This window comes from Lissotriton helveticus, chromosome 2_1 (genome assembly GCF_964261635.1).
Source record: "Lissotriton helveticus chromosome 2_1, aLisHel1.1, whole genome shotgun sequence".
Classification (NCBI taxonomy): domain Eukaryota; kingdom Metazoa; phylum Chordata; class Amphibia; order Caudata; family Salamandridae; genus Lissotriton; species Lissotriton helveticus.
In genome coordinates this window covers 1,187,460,860-1,187,484,898 of record NC_136059.1, presented here as the reverse complement: position 1 = coordinate 1,187,484,898, position 24,039 = coordinate 1,187,460,860, and the positions used below count along the sequence as shown (strand labels likewise).

The 24,039-nt window shown below is 46.7% G+C and overlaps 1 protein-coding gene across 1 annotated transcript in view; it reads left to right on the top strand.

Annotated features, from left to right (window-relative positions):
* The window catches only part of LOC144818541 (alcohol dehydrogenase 1-like), a 444,364-nt gene that overhangs the window by 32,017 nt on the left and 388,308 nt on the right, over positions 1–24,039 (top strand). Inside the window, exon 2 of the mRNA XM_078676060.1 lies at positions 15,275–15,376. Coding sequence (XP_078532186.1) covers positions 15,275–15,376 — 102 coding nt within the window. The remainder of the gene's footprint in view (positions 1–15,274; positions 15,377–24,039) is intronic.

Sequence of the window (24,039 nt, the reverse complement as noted above, 5' to 3'; positions counted from 1 at the left end):
TTAGCCCAAGTGTGGGGCGGGCCTCTTGTCCCAGGGGAGGTAGGCATCGCAGCGCTCGGGAGCGTCCTGGCAAATCCTGTGGTTGCGGTGGCCCCGGCGCCAGTACCAGCTTTGCTGGTGCCCCCAGTCTTAGCCGCGCCCCCCGCTGCTCCGGCGCTCCCTGTCTTAGCTGCGCCCCCCGCTGTTCCTGAAGTCCCCGTGGGGGCGTCAGTCCTCCCCGCACCAGCAGTTAAGATGACCATGGCACCCTTGTTATCGGGCAAGTGTTCCCTGGTTTGGCAGGTCCCTCAGGCGGCTAAAGAATGCATATGGCGTAGGGAATTTGTGGATATCTTATGTTGGGCGTTCATGGGTTTGATATCAGGAAAGTGAGTGCCAAGGACGAGGAAAAGAAAGTCCGTTTTCAGGCGTGGCCTGAGAAGACCATTAAGAATTGGAGACAAGCGTTCTCTATGCTAGCAGCGGTAATAACAGAGCGCTTCCCTGAGCAGGCGCAGGCTCTTTTTCAGTATGCGAGTGTGATCTCTGATGAAGCAGAAGCTACAACCGGTCTGGGGTGGTACAGGTATGATTGTGAGTTTCGCATGAAGATGGCGGTCTGTCCAGAGCTGGAATGGGATCAGATTGAGTTGAGATTGTGGGTACAATATATGGGTAAGGGCAAATTATTGGAAGGTGTTGCGAAATCAGTGACACAGGATAAGAAACCCGATACTAATAAGGTACAGCAGTCCGAGACCAAAAGACACTTTAAGCAGTCCTTTCGGGGAGGCCGCGGCGGGGGGGGAAACAGACAGTATAGCAAAAAAGGTTTCACAGCCACATGCAGGTTGTACAACGCAGGTAATTGCTCCTGGGGAAAGGCATGCCGGTTTTCTCACGTATGTAGTAAGTGCAGTGGGCCTCATCCCGGGTCAGCATGCGACAAGCGTGATTCCCCTAGCACCACCTCCAAAGACAAGTAATACCGATCAGTCTTTTCCCCCCTGCTCCCGCCTCTTTGTTCTCCCTACGTCAGCAAACTACCCCCTGCTCAGCGGTATTGATGCTACTTGTCCTGGCGTTAGTGGGGTCCCTTTAAGCCACTCTAAAGGTCCTTCCCCCGTGGTCCTCGATAACCTTCTGCCCTTACTAAGATCATATCCCAATGATAAGGACAAGACTATTCTGGCGGGCGGGTTCCTTGAAGGCTTCACCATCCCTTACCAGGGACCGATGGTTTCTAGGGATGCAGAAAATCAGAAGTCAGTAAGGGACCTCCCCGATGTGGTTGGTAAGAAAATAATCAAGGAAGTGTCCTTGGGGAGGGTGGCAGGTCCTTTCCCTTCTCCTCCTCTCCAGAATTCCGTGGTGTCCCCGCTGGGGGTGGTACCAAAAAAGGAGCCGGGGGCCTTCAGGCTTATCCACAATCTTTCCTTCCCTGAGGGTAACTCGGTGAACTCCTGGCTTTCTGAGGGCGTTTGCTCAGTTTCTTACTGTTCCCTGGACATGGCAATAGACTTGGTGAGGAGAGCGGGAAAAGGGGCATGGCTGGCTAAGGCAGATATTGAAGCTGCCTTCCGTCTCCTGCCCGTGCACCCAGATAGTCAGCATCTCTTGGGCTTCAAGTGGCAAGGGGGTTACTACTTTGATAAGTGCATGCCCATGGGCTGTGCGGTGTCCTGCGCTTTCTTTGAGGCATTCAGTACTTTCTTGCAATGGGCTCTCTCATGGAAATATGGTGTCACGGCTGTGACCCATTACCTTGACGATTTCCTTTTCATTGGTAGGGAGGGCACTCAAGAATGTAGGGAGGGCCTGGATGCCTTCATTGCCTTGGCAGGACACCTGGGAGTCCCTTTGGCACCTGGTAAGACGGAGGGCCCTGCTCAGATCCTGACCTTCCTTGGCATAGAATTGGATACAGTGGAGGGAGTGTCTAGACTTCCACCTGAGAAAGTGCGGGATCTCAAACGAGACATTCAAGAATTGCTAGGCAAGGACAGGGCTACGCTGGGGGTCATCCAGAGCCTCCTGGGCAAACTCAATTTTGCGGCCAGGGTCATTCCTGTTGGGCGGGTGTTTGCTCGTAGATTAGCCAGGGCCACTGGTAAGGTAGTTAAGCGTCATCATTTTGTTAAGCTTTCTGCGGGCCTGAAGAAAGATCTGCTAATGTGGGCAGAGTTCCTGTCTGACTTTAATGGGACTGTCATTTGGAGGTCCCCTTGGGTTGACAGCCCCGAACTCAGCTTGTTCACGGATGCCTCTGGTAGGGAAGGGTTTGGAGCAATACTGGGTGACTTGTGGTGCGCACAGGAGTGGCCGAATGCTTGGCATAAGCGGGGTATCACCTCAAACATAACTGTCCTGGAGCTATTCCCCATTGTGGTAGCGTTGCACCTGTGGCCGGCCCCTTTGTCCAACAGGAAGGTCCTCTTCTGGTCCGATAACATGGCTGTTGTGCAAGCGATCAATGGCCTCACTGCTAGCTGCCCGTTAGTTCTTTGCTTACTAAGGGAATTGGCGAATAGGAGCCTGCGATGCAATCTGGAATTCAGGGCTAGGCACATAGCGGGGGTCAGTAATGTCGCGGCTGACGCTCTTTCTCGTTTGCAGTGGGACCGTTTCCGGGCGGCCTGCCCCCAGGCGAGAACAGAGATGACCCCCTTTGCACCATGACTTTGGCGACTCTTGAAGTGGAACGAGAACTGAGGGATTTAGGGGGGAGGTCCTTAGCCCCAGGTACTAGAAAGCGCTACGCTAGTCATTTGGCCAATTTTCAGAATGCTACGAAGGATTTGAGTTTGTCCCTCTTACCGCTGGAAGCCAGGGTACAAGCTTTTGTGGTATGGGCCAAAAGGCAGGGTAAAACACACTCCTGGGTTTGCGGACACTTGGCGGCTATCAGTCACGATGCTAGGTTGAGAGGGGTAGGCGATCCGACAAAGTCTTTCGCAATTAAGGCAGCTCTGAAGGGGTGGGCACGAGATGAGCCCAGGAGCCCGGACACCAGGTCCCCTATTGAGTTCCCCACCTTGAAGGCTATGTTGGCGGTCCTGCAGTCGGTGGTGCACTCGCATTATGAGGCGGCCCTCTTTTCAGCGGCCTTCAGCCTAGCCTTCTTCGGGGCGTTCCGGAGCAGCGAGCTGGTAGCACGCTCAAAGATAGATTTGTCAGGGGATGCTTTGGGGGTGGCAGACATAACTGTGGAAGTAGGCCTGTCCATCACCCTTAGACGTTCCAAAACTGATCAGGCTGGGAAAGGGTCTGTTATTCTACTGGCCCCTCTGGGGGATCCTTGTTTTTGCCCTGTTGAGACACTTAAATCCTATCTCTCCTTCCGTCCTGCGGTCCAGGGTTACCTCCTTATCCATGCTGATCTGACCCCTTTGACTAAGTACCAGATGGATAAGATAATGCTTGCATGCCTGGATAGAGCTGGTTTGCTGAAAGGGGGGAAAAGGTTCTCCAGTCACTCCTTCCGTATTGGGGCAGCCACCTCTGCATTCAAGGCTGGGTTGCAGCCAGAGAAAGTTCAAAAAGTGGGGCGCTGGGAGTCTTCCTGTTATAAACGCTACATTCGCCCTTGAACTGTGTTTGTTCTGTTCAAACCTCTTGTACATATGTTTGCTGTGTTATGGTCATAGATGTGATGCTCCATTGTTGTTCACCTTTTTCGAAATAAACTTTTGAAGTAAATCGCGTTTGTTTCTTGACAGGGTCAAGAGTGTGGGTCTTGGGGCATTCCATGGTCGCCAGATTGGGTCGGTGGGCCACGATCAGGCATTGGACACAGGATTTTGCTGACATTGACTGTACTTGGTTGGGTTTCCCCGGCATGCGCTGGAATAGTCTGTTGTACAGACTACAGGTAGCTCTAGCTACAGTGGGATCTCCACCTCATCACTTAGTTATTCACCTGGGAGGTAATGACCTCACGAACTGGGGGAGGTCAATTTTACTCCAGAAAATGAAGGTAGATATGGGGGTTATCTGTGGACTCATGCGTGAGTGCGAGATTTGGTGGTCCGAAATTGTACCACGTAGAGTGTGGGTGGGCGCTAAGTCATGCCAGGCGATTGAGAGGTCCAGGAAGAAAATAAACTGTGCCATGAGGAAGTTTACACAGCAGAGGGGGCTTGGTTTCATCAAACATGATATGATTCAGGACAAGGTCAAAGGTTATTATGAGGCCGATGGAATTTATCTGACGCCTGTGGGCTTAGATTTATTCCTCCTGGATTTGAAAGAGGCTCTGCAGAGCAAAGGTTGCAGGTAAAGCGATAGTGTTGGTGGGGGGCCCATGCGGCGGCGGGGACCATCGCATGGGCTGTGGCGGAGTTACAGGGCAATCCGGAAACAGAGAGGTGCAACACTGTACTTCAGCGGGCACATAGGGGTGCCAGAGCCTAACCTAGAACCTCATGGGAGGTCTAGGAATCCGAGTCGGCGCCCCAGTAGTCCTTCGGGCGGTTGCGGGCCTGCGCAACCGGGGGTTGCTTAGATACGCCCCGCAAGGGGCGTGAGTATTATTACCATAATGGTCAGCAGCTGGGTGGTTCGCCACTGCGCTGATTGGCTCAGCAGGCGGGCAGGTGGCGAGAATGCGGCCTGCCCTTGGATTGCCCGTAAGATAACCCACCGTGATTACATAATGTTGTATGTAACAAATAAACCTGCAGCATATTTTCCCAATCTTAACAATCGTGTCTTGGTGTTATTTGCGGGATGATGGTTATGTGGGGGCGGGGTGTTCCTGTGGCCCTGAAGTGACTATGCGCCTGCCCGAGGCCACCCGGTGGCCATCAGGAGGGCGGGCCCTTAGTCGCGGAGGGCCGCCCCGCCCCTAGACAGGGTCAGCCACCCCCCCTCCGGGCAGAGTCGCCTGGTGGAGGGGGCGGACCAGTGACGCACGTCTGGGGGGCGGCAGGTATGAGGAGGGTATAGCTCCACCTCGGGCCACCTCGGTGGTCTCTTTGTTGCCCCGGTCGTTGCGAGGACGCTTCTGGACACTCTTTCCCTCCCTACCGCTTACCCTAGAGTGTCAGCTGAGGGGGGGGCTCCTGAGGGAGTTTTAATGTGTTTCTTTTTTCGTTGCAGGCGGAGTTACAGGGCAATCCGGAAACAGAGAGGTGCAACACTGTACTTCAGCGGGCACATAGGGGTGCCAGAGCCTAACCTAGAACCTCATGGGAGGTCTAGGAATCCGAGTCGGCGCCCCAGTAGTCCTTCGGGCGGTTGCGGGCCTGCGCAACCGGGGGTTGCTTAGATACGCCCCGCAAGGGGCATGAGTATTATTACCATAATGGTCAGCAGCTGGGTGGTTCGCCACTGCGCTGATTGGCTCAGCAGGCGGGCAGGTGGCGAGAATGCGGCCTGCCCTTGGATTGCCCATAAGATAACCCACCGTGATTACATAATGTTGTATGTAACAAATAAACCTGCAGCATATTTTCCCAATCTTAACAATCGTGTCTTGGTGTTATTTGCGGGATGATGGTTATGTGGGGGCGGGGTGTTCCTGTGGCCCTGAAGTGACTATGATGTCAGCCTGAAGGGAGTGGCCAGAGAAAGGGAAAATGGTTGAATTTAAATGGGGCGCTTATGCTCTGGCCCAGGCAATTTTAGCAGCACGCTATTGAAATTAATGGTAAAGGGCAGGGCTGGCATCTCTAAAGACAGAGTAATGGGTGGCAACAATTGGAACACCCTTTGCACTTCTTTTAGGCCTCCTTATTGAATATTGGGAATCTGGGGGAGCGGGCTGTGGAAGACTTGGGTTGCGTAGTTTTGATTTCAGCATAATCGGTATGCTCCTCCCCCTCCATGCTCACTCGCCATGGTACGGCTGGTGTCTGTGGCCGGCGGCCTTGCTGCTGCTCCTGGCCTCCACCGACACAGGTAAGGCGGATCAATGAGTTTTATTAGCCAAGCCAGACCCTTAGCGAGTCTCCGTGCAGCTGTGCACAACTCCGTGATAGACCGGCGGGTTCATGCACCTTTCGCGTTCAGGCTTGTGGTTGGTATCTACCCTGGGGGTCATCACGTGGAATGCCCGACTTAGCCTTTCAGCCTCCCAAAGCTGAAGAACCGATTTGCTTAATAAGATCACTCTCCGACTGGTTAAGCGCCAAGAGACAAATCACTTAGTCCTGAGTGCTGTATAATCGGTTTTGCTTAGCGATGAGCTGATAGATTCCACTCTACGCACAGCACTTGAGCTATGTCGTCCTTTGCCCCATTCCCCCTCCACCTCCCTGCTCCGGTCCATAGCACGGTAGAGTTTACTGCAATTTAAGTTGGGCGTAATATGTTGCAGTCCTCCGTGTGCTTCAGTACAGGGCTGTTGTGATGCACGAGGGAATGTCGGTGCAGCGCTCAGTGCCCTCCTGTCGTGTTTCTCCAAATAATGAGAGCTTAATATTCTTCCTGTTTGAGCAGCCTAACAAGTGTGAGCGCTGTGGATTGGTCAACCAGTGGGGTAAAAAAAATAGAACTTTTGTGAGGCTATGACAAACCCAGTGTGTCTGTATTTAGTGTAGAGTTTCACTACGTGGACACTACGCGCGGGAACACATTCACACCGGCCCCCGCCAGTGCCTTCAATTCGGCAGGGATCAGTGGAGTCAGTATGGCTCCTGGGCTCTGTTGGGCTCCGAGGGCTACCAACACCTGGCCTGCACAGTGTCCCTGCTCCGGAGCTGCCCCTAGTATAGGTGAAGTGAGGGCGGGCTCGTGGGTGGAGTCCAAAGACTGTGGACTGAAAGTTATACTCCCCTGTGCCCTACTCAGAGGCCCTTAGACTGGACCATGCCGCGAGGACTTCAGACCCAGGAGAGGTCACTAGCGGTCAGCCAGAACCCAGGTATAGGAGTCCAGTGCCCAGACCCACACATGGGGTTGCTGGTCCTGTGTTGTGACCCAGAGGCCTGCCTATTTACTTCTCTTGCCTTGGAAGCAATGGCAGTACCTTGCCAACCGGCCCTTAGCTACACCGTCTCTGTGCATGGTTGGGACCAGCTACCCCAGAGAAATAGTGTTTGGATGCCCACTCTGGGCCACCAATTCCACGCATGTGCTGCATCTGTATCACTTCCCACTGCTGGAAGTGCACATTACTATCCTACAAAGAGACTTACTCCTCCTACACAACTCGCTTCAAAAGATGATGCCCGAATCACAGTATACTGCAGGTGTGCTGTACAGTATTCCATGTTTTGTTGTCTGTGTTTATTGCTTGGAACGGACACTGACACCTGCTGCAGTCACAGCACAGCACTGCAGATTATTGACAGGCTGGGGTGTGACAAGAGGTAAGTAATTTCTGGGCAAGGACAATTTCTCACTGTATTTGAGTCGACTTTTAGTTATACTTTTCAGCAGCTACGAGAAGCCTCCGAGCAATTACTCTTAACTCGGCTCTCCTCCTGCACTGAAATACCTTTTACAAGTTTTTTGCTTGAACAATCGAGATTCTACATTAACCACATGGGCTACCTTTGGGCATGCTTTTTTTGTTGCATTGAATCCTCACGTGAGGATTATTGATCAAGGAGTGATATTTTTTTCACTCATCAGGTATCACGTTTTCCTATGCTGCTTTTCGACTGTGGAACTACATTTATTCCCTCAGAGCATCGTCGTTAAAGGCGGTGCATGTTTTTTATTTATCTTCAACATGAATTTTGAGACTCGCTGAGCCTTGTGTTGCCTTTTTATTTTGTTTTTTATATTTGCAACAGAGGAAATCTGTTTTTTTTCCAACATGGCTTTAATTGTGGCTCCTGTACGTGGTACAAAAAAGCTGAGTTATTATTTGACTTTCCGTTCCATTTTGTTTGAACTATCGTGTTGTGTAACTTTTTTGGCAGTTGTGATTGCCTAATTGATTTTTCAAAGTAATTTATTAATCCTTAAAAGCAGATTCATTTTCTATTATGTTCGTTGTCGTGCGGACTTTGAGGATAGTTTGGGTGTTAACCAAAGTGAGAGGTGAAACAACTAAACTAGTCTTCTTGACCAATACTCATTGTCCCATATTTATTTATTTATTTATTTATTATTACATTTCTTAAGCGCACAGCTACCCGTAGGTTTCCCGGCGCTGGGAGTAATAGCAGTATACAAAATGTGGGAGAGTCCAGTCAGCAGTTTTACAGATCGAAAAGCCAGGTCTTAATTCCCTTGCGGAAGGTAAGGAAGCACTTTTCAGAGCGCAGAGGGGGGGGTAGAGAGTTCCAAAGAGAGGGAGCCAGGAAGGAAAAGGAGCGCCCTCCCATTTTTGCTCTCTTGATGCGCGGAATCCGGAACTTGTTCTGGGTAGAGGACCTAAGCGTACGTGGTGGAAGATAGTGCTGAACCAAAGCAGATAAGTAGCGAGGAGCTTTTCCGGACATTATTTTATGCATGAAGCATAGTGCCTTAAATTTGACCCTGCTCTCGATCCTCAGCCAATGTAGTTTACGCATATGGGACGAGGCTGAGGATCTGGCGGGTAGATTACAAATAAGGCGAACAGCCATATTTTGTACTACCTGGTACTTCTTCGTTACCTCCTTACAGGCACCCAAAAGTAAGATGTTGCCATAGTCCAGGCGAGAGATGACAAGAGCCTGGACTACAGTTCTCAGGGTGTCGGCAGGCAGCATCCACGAGATTTTCCTAAGCCACCTGATGATGGTGGTACAGGTGGCGGAGACTTTCACGACGTGCTGCCTGAAGGATAATTGGTTGTCCAGGAGGATGCCAAGATTACGAGCGGAAGAGGTTGGGGTGGGGAGAGGGCCCATCTCCGGTGGCCAATGTTGTGGGCCCCAGAGTGGAATGTCATGGCCAAACAGGAGAAGTTCAGTTTTTTCCCCGTTTAGTTTTAATTTGTGCTCCAACATCCATGCCGAGATCTGTTTAAGACCAGCTTGAAGGGAGGAAGAGGGGAGATGCTTATTAGTAGAAAGGGAGTAGATGACCTGAGTGTCATCAGCGTAGGAATAAATAGAGAGACCTGCCTGTTCTGCCAAGAAAGCAAGAGGTCTCACGTATAAATTAAAAAACAGGGGGCTAAGAATAGAACCTTGGGGAACACCGTGATTGGAAGGAAAAATAGAAGAGACAGAAGTAGAGGAAAAAACTTGAAACGTGCGATTGGACAGAAAGTCAGAGATCCAGGCCAGGGCGGTGCCCTCGATACCCACCTCTCTCAGGGTGGACAGTAAGATGGAATGGGAGACGGTGTCAAATGCGGCACTCAGATCCAGTAAAATGAGTGCCACGGTCTCCCCGTTGTCCACCCTTTGCCTGATGGATTCTGACACGCCAAGGAGAGTGGTTTCGGTCGAGAAACCGGCCCTGAACCCGGATTGAGAGCCATGAAGAAAGTTAGAAGTTTCCACATAAGAACTGAGCAACGAGTTAACGTGTTTCTCCAAGATTTTAGAAAAACAAGAAAGTAAAGAAATAGGTCGAAAATTGGATGGATTATTAGGATCTAAGTTGGCCTTTTTTAATAATGGGACCACCATAGCGTGTTTCCAATCATTGGGAATGCTAGCTTCAGTGAGGGAGGCATTCAAAACCTTGAGAATAATCAGAAGTATGGCTGGATCCAGAGAGCTCAGGATTTGGGGAGGCAAAGGATCAAGGGGGGACCCAGAGTGTATGTCCTGTAGATACTTTTTTAAAAGCAGAGGAGAAATGGGCTCCCAAGCGAGGAGTTGCGGAGGCACGGAAGTGGAGCAAGGGGGGGTACCAGGTGATAAAGTACCTAAAGTAGGGACGGGGTGAGGGGACACCGGAGGAGATTTGAAAGTGTCATAGATTTTCTCAATCTTTTCAACAAAGAATTTGGCCAGAGCTTCACACTGGGGGGTGTCAAGACAGGGGGCTTTAGGAGCGGAAGATGCACCTGACAACTCTTTTACCATTTTAAATAGGGCCTTAGGTCTGTTCTGTGCCGTGAGGAGTGTGGTATTCGCAAAGGAGGCTCTGGCACAATCACACAAAGTGTGGTAAGTTTTAAGAGCGGCCTTATACTCTGCTTTGTGGCCTGCATCATAGTGTGAGCGCCATAAGCGTTCCAATTTTTTACATTTGGATTTTTCCAATCGGAGGGCGTCCGTAAACCAGGGAGCTGGTGGATGGTGGATATGAGATTTGTTTTTTTGCAATGGAAGACAAACATCTAAGGCACTAGTCAACCACCGTTTAACCGAGGGTAGTTCCCTGGTAGACAAACTGCCAGACACAGGAGGCATTGAATTAATGAGACACAAGTTAAATTTGGCGATGTCCAGGCGTTTCCAATTTCTGCTGGCTTTATGGGGGAGGGTAGAAGCAGGTGGGCTGGAAGAAGCCACTTCAATAGAGAAATTTACGAGAAAGTGGTCCGACCAAGGGACTTGCAATGAAGATTGGTACGAAATGGTAGATAAGTTAGAAATAATAGGGTCCAGAAGGTTGCCAGCCTTATGAGTGGGATCAGGGTTGTGAAGATGGAGATCTAAGGCTCCAAGATCCTGTAAAAGACGGGTGGCAATGATACACGAAGCAGAGTTAAAATGGATATTTAGATCGCCAACGACCATAAAGTTATTTGATTGTGAAAGGAGTGGGGCAATAAGATCAGGGAGGGAGGAGGCCCAGCTACTCGCTGATCCAGGCGGACGATAGATCAGCGTGCCGGTAAGAGATATTAACAAAAGCAGCTCCAGTGAGTATGTAACAGAGTGCTTGTTTGTATAGTTAGTTGATTCACAATTGCTTTATTAACCTACTTGCTTTCTCAAATTTGCTTGAAAATGCACAATTTGTCCTTTCTTTTTTCAAAAATTTCTCCATGGGAGGAATAACCCCCGAACCTCCGAAGTTTGTTCAGGTTCACTCGCTCGCCGCAGTGCAGTACCACAATAATTTCACGCCCACCTCTTTCAAATGTCACCAGCCGCCCCTGGAAGAGATAGAGGATTTCATTTGTGATGGGTTGGAGGCCCTAAAGAGGTCTGGTGCACACAGATAATGGTTCTGTGACCATGAACATGCTTCATCCAGTGCTTAAGATACTGGGCATGCAACTCTAGTCCATTAAGAACCAATAGTGCCACTTCTATCCTCGCTACAACACCTCCCCCAGTCAAAGATTAGCCCGATTACCTTAATTTTTCAAATATAGGGCTTTGGAATTTTCTGGATCGTTACATTGTCACATCTGTGTTCAAATATGTTTTGATGATGGAGCATGAAGTCGTCCTTTTGTAAAATTGAATTGCAACATAAAGTGTACGTTAGATTGTATGACAGAATATCAACCACAAAAGTATTGCAATACAAAAACATTGCAGATACAATATCAAGGACCAAATCAGCAACTACACTTGACGTGAAGTAAAAGAACATTGACTACCAAAATATTAAGGACCAAAATACCGACATTGCATAGGTAAGTAATTTACATAAACATAATAAATATTATTGTTACTTAAAAGCAATAATTATTTTAAAACAATATAATGCTTTTTTGAAAAAATGTACACATTAGAACACATTAACAATAGTAATGTTTTATATATTCCATTTATAGACATATATATGTAAGAAATAATGTAAAACAGTAGTATTTAAATATAAATTAAATTATTTGTGCAAACAAAATCTCAAATGAAAAATAAAATATGAATTTGTATTAAATAATAAAGTACAATAAACCCCATTATGTTCAATAATACCTTTAAAAGAAACATATTAATTTTATATTCAGTAAACCATAATAAGTAAATTTTAAAAATATTTACTAAAATAAATATCTGAGAGGTACTAAAGGACATGCCAAAAATGATAAACTTTTTTTTAAACAAAACACAATTAAAAATATAAAAAAAATATAAATATTTTTATAATTTGTTCTACAATAAAACACTCTAGATATGGATATAAAATATGAATAACTAGTAACCTAACCCCCATTCACAAGCATTAAAACATGAACTAAAAAAGAATTGATTTAAACCCTACTTTAGGAGAGTGGATCTGCTTTTATGGTTATCCCCACTTTCTGCTTGATGTGATGTTGTTTCTGACTAGTCTGACTGGGATCCTGCTAATCAGGATCCCAGTCTTGTGCTTTCTCCCGTAAACTGGTATGGTAAGTACTTAGGTGCATCCCAGATTGGACACTGGTGTACACTTATCAGTCCCAAGTATATGGTACTAAGGTACCTAAGGCATAAGTACACCAGGGGTCCCCCACGGGCTGACGCATTTATGATGCCACCCATGGGAATTCACTCAATATGTAACTACAGGCCTACCATTTCAGCCTGTGTAAGCTAGAGCTAGCACCACTTACAAAAGACATAGGTTTCCCGATATCCAAGGTCACTGCACTTAACCACATCCCTGCTAGAGATTTTCCCCTGCTGTGCTGGACAGCAATAAAAACGGGTGTGGTCATGACGAGCTCAGCTCGTCATGAGCAGAGGAGCACTGTGCTGCATGACGAGCTGAGCTCGTCATGAGCATGGAAGCGGTTAAAACCTTTAAGTCACCCATAAGGCAGGCCTTTCTGTCCTGAAGGCAGGGTGCTCAGTTCTAAGTGTGATGGTGCCCCTGCATTAGCAGGTCACCCCTACAGCCTACAGAGCCCATTCCCCCGGGTTGTAAGTGAGACAGCCATGTAACATATATAGGGGCACTGCGTTATTACTCGATGATCATCTCAAAACTGGTTGTAACAAACCCTATCATGTTTGGTATCAAACATGTTTGAATCATAACCCCACACCATAAACCATTTGGGAGTATGATTCCATGCACTGTATAGCTCCTCCGGGAGGCCCTCAGTGCTCCCGGTACCAGTCTTCTAGACCCAGACAGCACAACATGGATGCTACCGACCAGAGACACGATTCTGCCCTCCTGCTACTGAGCCAAGCTTGAGCAGGGGAAGGCAGAACAATAGGTATCCATCACAGGGGGGTGTGACTACCTCCCAGACAGGGTTTAGTGTATTGAGGCTATGTGGGAGTGCTTGCCAACATCACTTAGTCTGCTTGAAGGGCACACTTGCTGCCCACCTTGCATAGTCCAGTTCAAACCTGCTTAGGGAGCCGTTGGCTCCCACTCTGGTGCAAAACTGGACAAAGGACATGGAAGTATCTTCCCCACTGTCCGACCCCTCCCCTATGAGGGAACCCTGAATCATCCCAACCCCTTTCTTAGGGTACTTAAGGCCTTACCTAAGGGTGTGTCCCTAGATTGATCGTAGGATAAGATTCAGTTTGAGACACCACTTCTACTTCAGCCATCGATCTCTCTGGACGTCGCTCTGGGCATTAAGGCTGCAACTGCAAAGGCTCCTACTGCTCCTGATCTCGTCCTCCTGCTCTTCTGCTGCAACGTCCATGCCTGTGCTCCTTACAGGAACCTTCCCAGGCCTATGGGCATCCAAGACACCTGAAGGAATCTCCCTTAAAGTGAAGGAGTAACTTCCCTGCATCTGCATGCACCATTGACCTGTCTGCTGACCCTGGGCTCCGACAGCTTCTGGAAGGCTCAGCAACACCGGTGCTGGCTCTTCACATCCCTCAAGGCCTTCCCTGCCCTCTCTCCATGTTTGAGGGCAGTATCCCTCGACAGATCCACAGGAATGGAGCCCATGTGCATCACATCAACTTGCAGTTGCAAAGGCTGGTTGGCTTCCTTCCACCCAGATCTTCGGGCTTCAAGTAGCCCCTACCTCAAGCATCTCCTGTGACAAAGTTCTTCATCCTCACTACATCTCTTGCATCTTGGGCTTGCATCCTTGGCAAGCTGTTCTATGTCCTCTCGTGACTCAAGTGGGTCCTCTTGAGGGTCATCTTTGAATTGTCCAGGCTCCCCTGATTGCTCGGGCATGCCCTGACCCCCCTGCTTGTGGTGAGTCTCCTGGACCTTGCTGGTCCCGACACTGTACCTTCTTTACTTTCCTAGTTGGTTGCAGTTGCAAAGCATGTTGGTACTCCCAACGGACACTGACCACTCAAATACACCTTTAAATAAACGCACAGTTAATCAAACTTCTCTTGCCACAATATAGTACTTTCAAAATAAAGCAATGCAGTTACATTTTCTGGTGTTTAAAAGGAAACAAAAGATTAGTAAAGAATGCACGTGCAGCTCCTAGCATCGTAGGATGCTAGGAGCACACCAGCACAGTCCGGGAGGACTGTGCTGGTGTGGTCAGGATGTATTTTCCTTTGCCAGAGGGTTTCGAGACTGAGGCAGCACTGCAGCAGCTAACAATGGAAGCCAGGTACAAGCTAAACATGAGGAGCGGGCACCCTTTAGAGTTTAGGCAGGCATTTGTCCGTGATTTCAGCACTTCTGGGTCACATTTCAACTAATCCCTTAGCTGAACATATTCTTGGAGTGGGCGGGACTGGAAATGTGTACTTTGATGTGTACTAGGATTGGAGGAATGCAGGCACTGGAGCCAAAGCTGGTCTGCTGAACATTGGTGGGTGCTCCATGAAGAACGGGGAGTGTCAAAACTCTGCGAACTCTGCCGGTGGAGCGGAGTTCACCACACTCCCCTAATTCTAACTCCAGTTTAACGAACATTGGGGAACATTTACACATTGGGGAGAGAGGATGTGGGGATTGAGTCATATTTACTCTTCTAACTCTTCTAGCCCTGTGTGGGTAGGCATAGTGGCTGCAAAAAGGAAGTGGCCCACATCGTACTGTGGAGACTTCAAAATTACCCATCATAAAACAACCTGGTCTTGCAGGGGGGGGAAACCTGTTTTTTTGGCCCCGGGCTCACGGCCATCTACGGAAACCTACGAAACCCACACAATTCTAAAAACTAGATACCCTGGGAAGTCCAGTGAGGTATTACCAGAGAGTGTACACAGTTTCTAAGGCAATGGAATACTCTCTCTACCAAACTGAAGTTCAGCCTGTCTCATTTAGAGTCGGGCAGAACTTAAGTATGTTAGCAGACGACACTACTCTGTCTCTGCTGCTGACATAGGAGACTACTCTGTCTCTGCCCCTGACATAAAACTCTGACAGCCCAACAGAGTAAGAGCCGTCAAAGGTTTGGCCATTTGACTGCCCACGTGATATAGAGTGCGTGATCAAATAGACAGTTCCACCATCCAACCCACCACATAAAACCTAGCAGTAAGGGGCAGTGAAAACTTGTAAATGGCCCCCTCACCATGGGAGAAATCTCCAGTCATCTTACCTATTATTATAAATGTATGCAACTGAGTATATTTGAACATAAAAAAACTAGGGCTTGTTGTACTTTCTTTCCTAGGTTATAAAATGCAAGGCAGCTGTTGCCTGGGAGCCCCATAAACCTATGTCTATTGAAGAGATCGAAGTTGCCCCACCAAAAGACCATGAAGTGCGGATTAAGGTAAAGAAAAAACCCTTAAATTTCTAATTTTATAAACATGCTTTTGACATAAAATTACAGGCCTTCAAGTATTGTCTTTAATCTTTTTCATAATTTTGATGACCCACAACTGTGCTGCTTCACTTCCATTTTGGATATCTCTCAGGAAAGACTTTGAAAGTTGCATCTGAGATGGAAGTGCAGTGGTAGAGATAGGTATATTATTATTTGGGATATTGATGCCAAAGTAATTTCAATGTAATGCTCAGGTGGGTGTTGTGGTTGCCGGATCAAGATTAGTGGCCTCTTCTATTTGGCCTTATTATGATATACTAGAGGTAGTGTCTAATTTCTACTTTAATACTTTACTTCCCAGCCATTACTTCCATGCCATTACTAGCGCCTCTACGTTATCTGTATATACACCATAAACCTTGGTCAAAGCACTAGGAAAAGGTCTTTATTGTAAGTGCAGTTAGCATTAAGGTTCAAAAGAAATCACTAAATCAGTTGTACCTAACTTACATAAGTGGTAGGAATTTATAATAAAGTACATTTGTTTAATTTAAGGTTAGGTTAAGGGTTAAGGCTTGAGAAAGCATTACTATATTAATATACATGTATTGCTATTTAAATGAGTGAAAGGTTAGGCTTAAAATAGGATTAACTGTATTTTATGGTTCTCGCTTTTAATATAGCAACTTTGCACTTACCTATCACTCCTCCCTGAGGCTTCCCCGGTCCACCGTGGCTCTGCCGATTGTTGCGGAGGGAAGACCTCGGGAGACGCCACTTCCGGGCTCCTTCTTCCACCCAGGTTAGCGGTCTAGTGGCCAGACGTGCCTATTTAGAAGAGCGCTGGATAGGACGTGAAGCGGACGCGCGCAGCGGGCAAGCCGCCAAAGGTAAGCCCATCTGCGCCCTTCCGCGCCAGGACTGGGCCTAGGGCCAGAACCCCTGGCCCAGGGACCACAGGAAAGACTAGATTATACTATACAAGAGAACGCCTAAGAGCACTACGTCCACCCAGACAGAACTCATGTAATTCGTTCATGAGTGAGATCTATTAAATTCTGACTATGCACAATGTTTGGGGTGCAAAATAAAGCTACGAAAAATATTAAATCATGTTACAGATTTACATATTGATGCCAGTGATTCAAGTTCCAGGTCCAGTGATCTACAGTTAGCTCTCATTAACGCAAGGCCACTTGTAAACCATAGCTGTGAAATAGCCGACCTTATCGCTGACAATAAAATAGATGTATTGTTTATTACCGAAACTTGGGGCAATAACACTTTGGATCCCCATTTCAACATTGCTGTCCCTGATGGCTATAAAGTGTTCAGACACAACAGGCAATTGGTAGAGGTGGCAGCCTTGCACTAATTCACAGAACCAAATTCAGTACCTATTGTTCAGTAGTCCGCTCCCCCGATTGCGAGGACTTTCACTATAAAATCTCGTTCCACGGACAAGATACTTTTAATTGTCTTTTAATTTATTGGCCACCTGGTTCTAGAATGAACTTTTTGGCAAATTTAAGCCCATTTGCAGAACTAAGTCCCCAACACAAATGTTTTACGTTTTTGGGTGATTGGAATTTTCACCTTGAAATGTTGGAGGACAAAGACACGAAGGAGCTCTTGGCATTGATGTCCAAGTTGGGTCTTAGACAGCTTATCCAAGAACCTAGGCATCAAGCAGGTCATACTCTATATAGTCTTTTCTCCAATAATCCTGCTCTTCACAATATAAGTACTCTTCCGCTAACATGGTCTGACCATCATGCTATCCTTTTTAGATATAAGCCTTCTATATGTGATTATAGGAGTAGGGCTCCTACCAGTACCACTGGCAGATCTTGACATTGCATTGATCCTCTGAATTTGGTAGACCATTTAGCCCACACTCAGGCTGACCTGGAGTTAAATGCATAATCCTCAGCTATAAAATACACCTCATGGTTAGACTCCAACTGCCTTACACTTGCCCCTATTGTGACTACTAATACACATAGGAAAACACCTTCAGTCCCATGGTTTTCTGAAGCATTAAGATTGGATAAACAGGCTTGCAGAAGACAAGAAAGAGTATGGAGACAACATTATGAAGCACCAGAAAAAGTCGAATATAAAGCTTTGCTCTTAGACTGTAAAAATAAAGTAATCTGTGAAAAGAGCCAATATTATACATCTCTAATTGAAAAAGCAGGTCACTCAAGTAAGGAACTTTTTCAAACAGTCAAACATTTAACCTCAAGTATAAATGATGATTCTGCCAATCATAGCCAAGAATTCTGTGATACACTTGCTCATACGTTTAGATCCAAGGTGGATCACATTTTTAATCAATTTGCTTCCTCCAAAACATGTGAGAAGATAGGGCAGGAAGACACAGCCAAAACATTCTTTCTTAACTTCACCACCACCTCAGAAAGTCAAATAGTTAAATCCTTCTCTACGGCCAAATCAGGTTCACCAGAAGACCCCTGCCCCCCTAGAATTTTAAAAAGCATCGGTCATTTTATAGGACCTTATTTGTCCAAGTTGTTTAACCAAATGTTGGCACAAGGGTCCTTCCCTTTCGTTTGGAAACAGACCTGCATCCTCCCTCTTTTGAAAAAATCTAATCTTAATCTAGTTGATCCTACCAACTATCAACCGTTTGCCTGAATTCCTCTACCTGCAAAAATAATAGAGAAGATCATAAATACAGAACTCTCTGCTTTTATCACCGATATTGAGGTCCTGGACCCTAGTCAATTTGGTTTTAGAACCAATCACAGTACGGCAATGGCTTTGATAAAAACTACAGAAGAAATTCGTTCTTCTTTGGATAGCGGTGGGTCAGTAGTTCTCATAGTGCTAGACCTATCCACTGCATTTGACACGGTAGATCGCAATCTCCTGGTGCAGCTTTTAAAAACTATAGGAATTGGAGGATCTGCTCTCTCTCTTCTGACCTCCTTTTTGTCAGTAGAACCCAATCTGTTCATCTGGGCAATTTTAAATCAACATCGTTTACACTGCCTTTTGGGGTCCCGCAGGGCTCCTCATTGAGCCCCACGCTCTTTAATATCTACGTAGCGGAATTGGCCCTTTTATCAGAAGCTTTAATCTGACTCCTACCTCCTATGCCGATGATACCCAACTGGTTATCTCAACAGTGGACAAGGACATTAATTATTCCACTAAGCTCCATGATTGTATGACTCAACTTAGTACCTGGATGAGTGATCACTGCCTGAAATTAAAAGTAGAGAAAAGAACACCCTGCCAAAATAAATACCCAACGGTCCTCCAAGGGATCCAATTCAGTTAAGGGAGGGGCAGCATTACCAGGTATCAGAGCCAAAGATTCAAATCATACTTTATTATGAAAAATATATGTTTTTATTGATTTTTAAACACATATTCATAAAAAGACAATCATGGATTGGATATTTAGGGATTTATAAAAACAATCAGTGCAATATTTCATATCAAGTCAGGAGGGAAACATCATCATACAGTTCAGTGTTCCAGACACTCCGGGGCACTTAGGGGGGGCTCAACAGACATTCACTCCTTCAATGGGATCATTCAGACTCATACACATTCAAACTGTTCAACCAGATGAAATTCACAGGGCCTACAACAAATAGATGGACTTATGGTTGCATGGGCCAGGGTGCAACAGTAGAAGGGCAGATTAGATGGTATGGTGTTGCTGTCCTTGGTGGTAGCACCGACGCGTGTTTCGGTGTGAGGCACCTTCGTCAGGGCAGATGGATGTGGCCGGGGAGGGGAACACACAAGCTGTACTCCACGGGGCTTCAAAGAGTTCAAATTTAGAAGGATCCGTGTTTTTTTCACATAGGGTAGAAAAAAAGAGTCTTATTCAGTAGAAGGGAAGTTCTATTTTCCTTTCCTTTTAGTGACAGTGGGGTATATCCAGTAATACAATTTCCTACCCAGGGTTTCTGGTTAACTGTAACAACGGATCAAGGGTCGCAATCGTGAGCTAATGGTATTTGATACGAGCAGGCCATGTCTAGTCATCTCATAGAGAGTTGGAAAAGATGTTTCATGGCTATCTCTTCCTTCCGGAAGATGCCACGGAGACACTTCCCTGATGCATGCGGGGGTGCGATGGCCGTGTCTGGAATGCAGCCGGTAACTCGAAAGCAGGGCCTCTGATCAGTGACCCTTTTCACTCGAAAGACTGATTACGGAAAGGGTGGATTCCCGATTAGACGATAGATCAAGGCGCTTCCAGACAGCGGGGGCTTCAATCCATATTCATTCCGTCCCGTGGCGACGTGGAGCCGGTGGTGAATCAGATGCCTGAAATTAAACTCAACTAAGACGGAAGTGATCATGTTTGGGAATCTCTTTCCACCCTGGTCCCCTGAGTGGTGGCCGGATAATCTCGGCCCACCTCCTATACCTGTGACCAAAGCTCAAAACCTGGGAGTCATTGTAGATAATAAGTTGAGTAAAAAACCTCAAGTATCTAAAGTGGTGTCCTCTGCATATTTTATGATAAATATTTTGAGGAAACTATACGCTTTTATTCCTCTAAAATCCAGAAAAACGATGGTTACTTCGCTAGTCCTACCGAAACTAGATTATTGCAATGGCCTATATACCAACATCCAATCTAATCTTCTCAAGAAATTGCAAACAGTGCAAAATGCCGCTGCAAGATTCGGGATGTATGACGTTACAACGCATACTTTTACAACGCATGCCTTTACAACGTGGTTTTTACAACGAAAACCTTTACAACGCATAGCGCTTTGGGGTGCTGGATAGTGAATAGTTTAATTTACTATTCCAACTCCAGTCCCCGTGGACACTAGGGAAGGTGTTGGATAGTAAATTTAATTTATTCCCTATCCTAGAGCGCCCCCCAGCGCAATGCGTTGTAATTGTTTGCGTTGTAAAAGTTGCGTCGTAAAGGTACTGCGTGGTAAAAGTTGCGTTGTAAAGGATGTTTCCCCAAGATTCGTCTTGGAAATACCTAAATATCAGTCGGTCAGAATACGGATTCAGGACCTTCATTGGCTGCTCTTGTGCATAGCTCACAAAGCCCTAAATAAAGAAGGCCCAACATTTTTATGGGATCTTTTTAAATGCTATATCCCAAACAGATCCCTGAGATCCACAAACACCCATCTGATGCCTACGGCCAGAATAAGAAAGGTGAACTGGGGAGCAAGGAGTTTCAGCTACAATACTTCAAAAGAGTGGAACTCTCTCCCCCGACACCTGAGGGAAATTCCAACACTCCTTGAGTTTAGAAAGCAACTGAAGACATGGCTATTCTAGTATTATTGGTCTGAAACACAGTATCGAGTACCGGAAGCGCCAAGACACCCACGGGTATACGCGAGCTATACAAATTGATAATAACATAACATAACATAACATTAACGTTGATGTATTGTTAAATTAAATATTCTTTAAAAATATGTTAGTGGTACTATTATAAGAATAAAGGTAAATTAAATTTATGGTAGCAGATCAAGGCGATTCGTGTACTTTGGTTTTGCTAGATTCATCTGTCAATTGGCCAGTGGCCTAAGATATTCTTATTAACCATGTTTCACACATTTGCATCAACAATACTGCTTTGGACTGGAATGAGTTCTTCCGCTGAAGAAGTTAATCTCTCTCCTTCCATGATTGCATGCTTGCTGTGGTTGACTGGATGGGGAAGCAATGTCTGAAACTGATATGCCGGTGGATGGAGTTCCCAGGGTGGATACCAACATTGGGAGAAGGACACGTGGCCTTCATCCCCTTTGATTAAAATCTTGGGCGTGGAGATGGTGCCCCTGGGGCCATCAGAGACTTGGACGGTACCCACTCCTGTTTTTGATTAATTTGGTCCTAGAGAATGGGGTACCTGGGGCCTATCTCTGAGGTGGGCCATAAGTATGGGCCAAAAATCTGTTCCGCTCGCGGAATTTGCAGGTTTTCGTCAATTTCGCGATCCGGGAATCTCGCGAAATTGCCAAAAAATCCGCAAATCCGCTCGTAGGCGGATTTTTTTTTTTTTTGCACATGCCCGAGATTCACTAACATTTAATCAGCCCAAAAATGTACGCAGCTGCAGTGTAGGAAAAACACTATACATTTACCCAACGTGCTAGCACTTAGTGATTGCCCAATGGCAACCCTACTGTCGCGCCATATCCCCGCAGCCCCATGCCTCGTGGACTGCCCCACGCCGACATCACAGCCCCACAGAGTAGCTCCCATTGCAGCCGGTCGACGATGACGCAGTACTCAAACCAGACAGGAGCTCTCCATTCAGCACTGTCGCTGTTGCATGCAAGTGTGAAGTGGAGACATAGCAAAGAAGGAAGTTTCTAAGCGCATGTATTTTTGAATCAGAAAACATTGTTCTAAGGTAGCTACCCAGTGCGGTTACGAGACAGATTGAAGAAAGACCCCGTGTATGAAATAACCTTAGGAGATTATGGTGTGCGTGACTGAAAAAAGGGGTGCGTGCCTCAGAGAAGAACACGTCAAGTGAGAGCGGACAGACACATGGGACATGTCTCTCTGCCCAACTGAGATACTGGGTGTGTGCTTGGAGACGCAAGAGGAGGGGGAAATGAGGACACCGTAGACCTGCTCAGTCTCGGCTGGTGTGTGAGTGGCCCAGACTAGGGCACTGGTGAATGTAAGAGGGGCAGGAAAGGGGACTTGTGTACATGCGTGTACACGTGGGAGCAGAGAAGAGGAGCTATTGGCAGTGACCACAAGGCACCAAGAGAGGGTAGAGGAGGTACAAAGGGATAGAGAGGAGAGACTGGAAAGTAGAGGCGAGAGAAAGGAAGCGTGCATTTAGGCAGAGATTGGAAAGTTAAAGGGTGTATGGGGAAGAGAACTAGAAGTGAAGGAGCGAGCAGAGAAAGAAAGTAGAGGTAGAAACGGCCGAGAATAGAAGGGCAAAAAGATGAAGTGAGGATGGAGGAGAAAGAAGGAATGTGGAAGAGAGAAAACAGAAACAGAAGGATGCCAGGAAAAAAGAAAGGTTTCCGGAAGTGCATATGAGTTCAGGGGTCCGCTTTCCATGTGTGTGCATGGAGTGTGTGTCTGTATGTTGTTCGTGAGTGCACCAGGGAGCTTGAATGTGCGAGTGGGGTTTGTGCAAGCATGTTGATTGTACACGATCTCCATGCTTTGAGTGTTGATGTTTTACGTACTCTCCATGCGCGCTGTGTACACGCAGTGTGCGTACACACGTTGAATGCATGCACGCAGTGCGCCCGCTGGGTGTGGTATTCTGGAGTGTGTTGTAATGACTGTCCATCCATTCCTTTGGAAGGTGAGAGAGCCCTTCAGCCTGGCTCCGGGGACAGCAGGTGACACTGCCATACCTAGAAGGGGGGGCTGGAGGGATGTATTATCGAGGGTGGAATCCCCAAGTGTGGGCACGTTGCTAAATAAAATAAAGAGTGTAAGATTGTCGGCAGTAACATTGCAGCTATTACTGCATCCCCTCTTATATTCATTTAGAGATGATTAAAAAAGCCCGTGAATACTTTTTAATTGATTCCTTGACGGGTTTCCTGGTCGGGTTTAATGTTCAAGAAGGGGCAAAATGCCGGATTTCGCTGATTTCCTTCCTGTACTTAAAAAATCATGCAATACACACACTCAAAAAACAAAAGGGCCAAGTGACAAACCGCATACCAAGTTTGTATTGTTAATCCACGTCCAGTAAAAGGCTCTGAGACAGCTTTGATAGATAGGTGAGTGTGTTGTGGGGAGGGAGGGGTGCACAACGAGCTATTTTACGTTTTGGGTACATGACATCGTAAGTGCGTGGATGTGTGATTAGCCAGTAGAAAGTAGCAACAGTCTATTTGTGCAAATCCGCGAGTTCGCAAATGTTTTCGTGAACTCGCTGATTTTTTTGCAATTTCGCGAGAATTTGCGGACCGCAAATCCGCAAAATTCGCCCATGCCCCTCCTCTTTATTAAGCATTTGACCCCGGGTTATGGGGTCTCTGGGCCTATCTGTGGCTCAGGGAGGAAGCCATATGCCATCCTCTCCTTTACAATGTATAATGAAAAGTGCCTAGGGGTGTTTACATTTTTTCTTTAAGCTGAGGTCCTGCGGGATTCCAGTGGGAGTCCAATGAGAGTCACTCTAGATTGCAACTTAAAAAAAAAAAATATATATATATATATATATAACCGAGCTGTTTTCCTGGATACAGAAGTGTATATCAATAACAACCAGATACAAACCACCCTCCATCGAAAAGATACAGCAACCAATGCCACACTGGAAGCAACCAGCTTCCACCAACAATCATTGATCTCAAGCATCCCTTACGGGGAATTTCTCAGACTGAGAAGAATTTGCAGCGAGAACATAGAATGGCAAGATCAAAGCTCCAAATGCATACAACGTTTTCAAAAAAGAAAGTACAACAAAAAAACTGTACAAAGATGTTGGGAAAGGGCTAACCAAACCAAACGAACAGAGTGTTTGAAAAAGAAACAAAAACAGGCTAACACTGAGGAGGAACCTATCAGACTAATCTTGGATTACAGTTTGGAAGCAAACCAAATAAACCGTATATTGAGAAAGAACTGGAAAATTCTTCAATTAGACCAAACAATCGGTCACAAAATGGGCAACCATCCAGTAATCACGTACAGGAGAGCAAAAA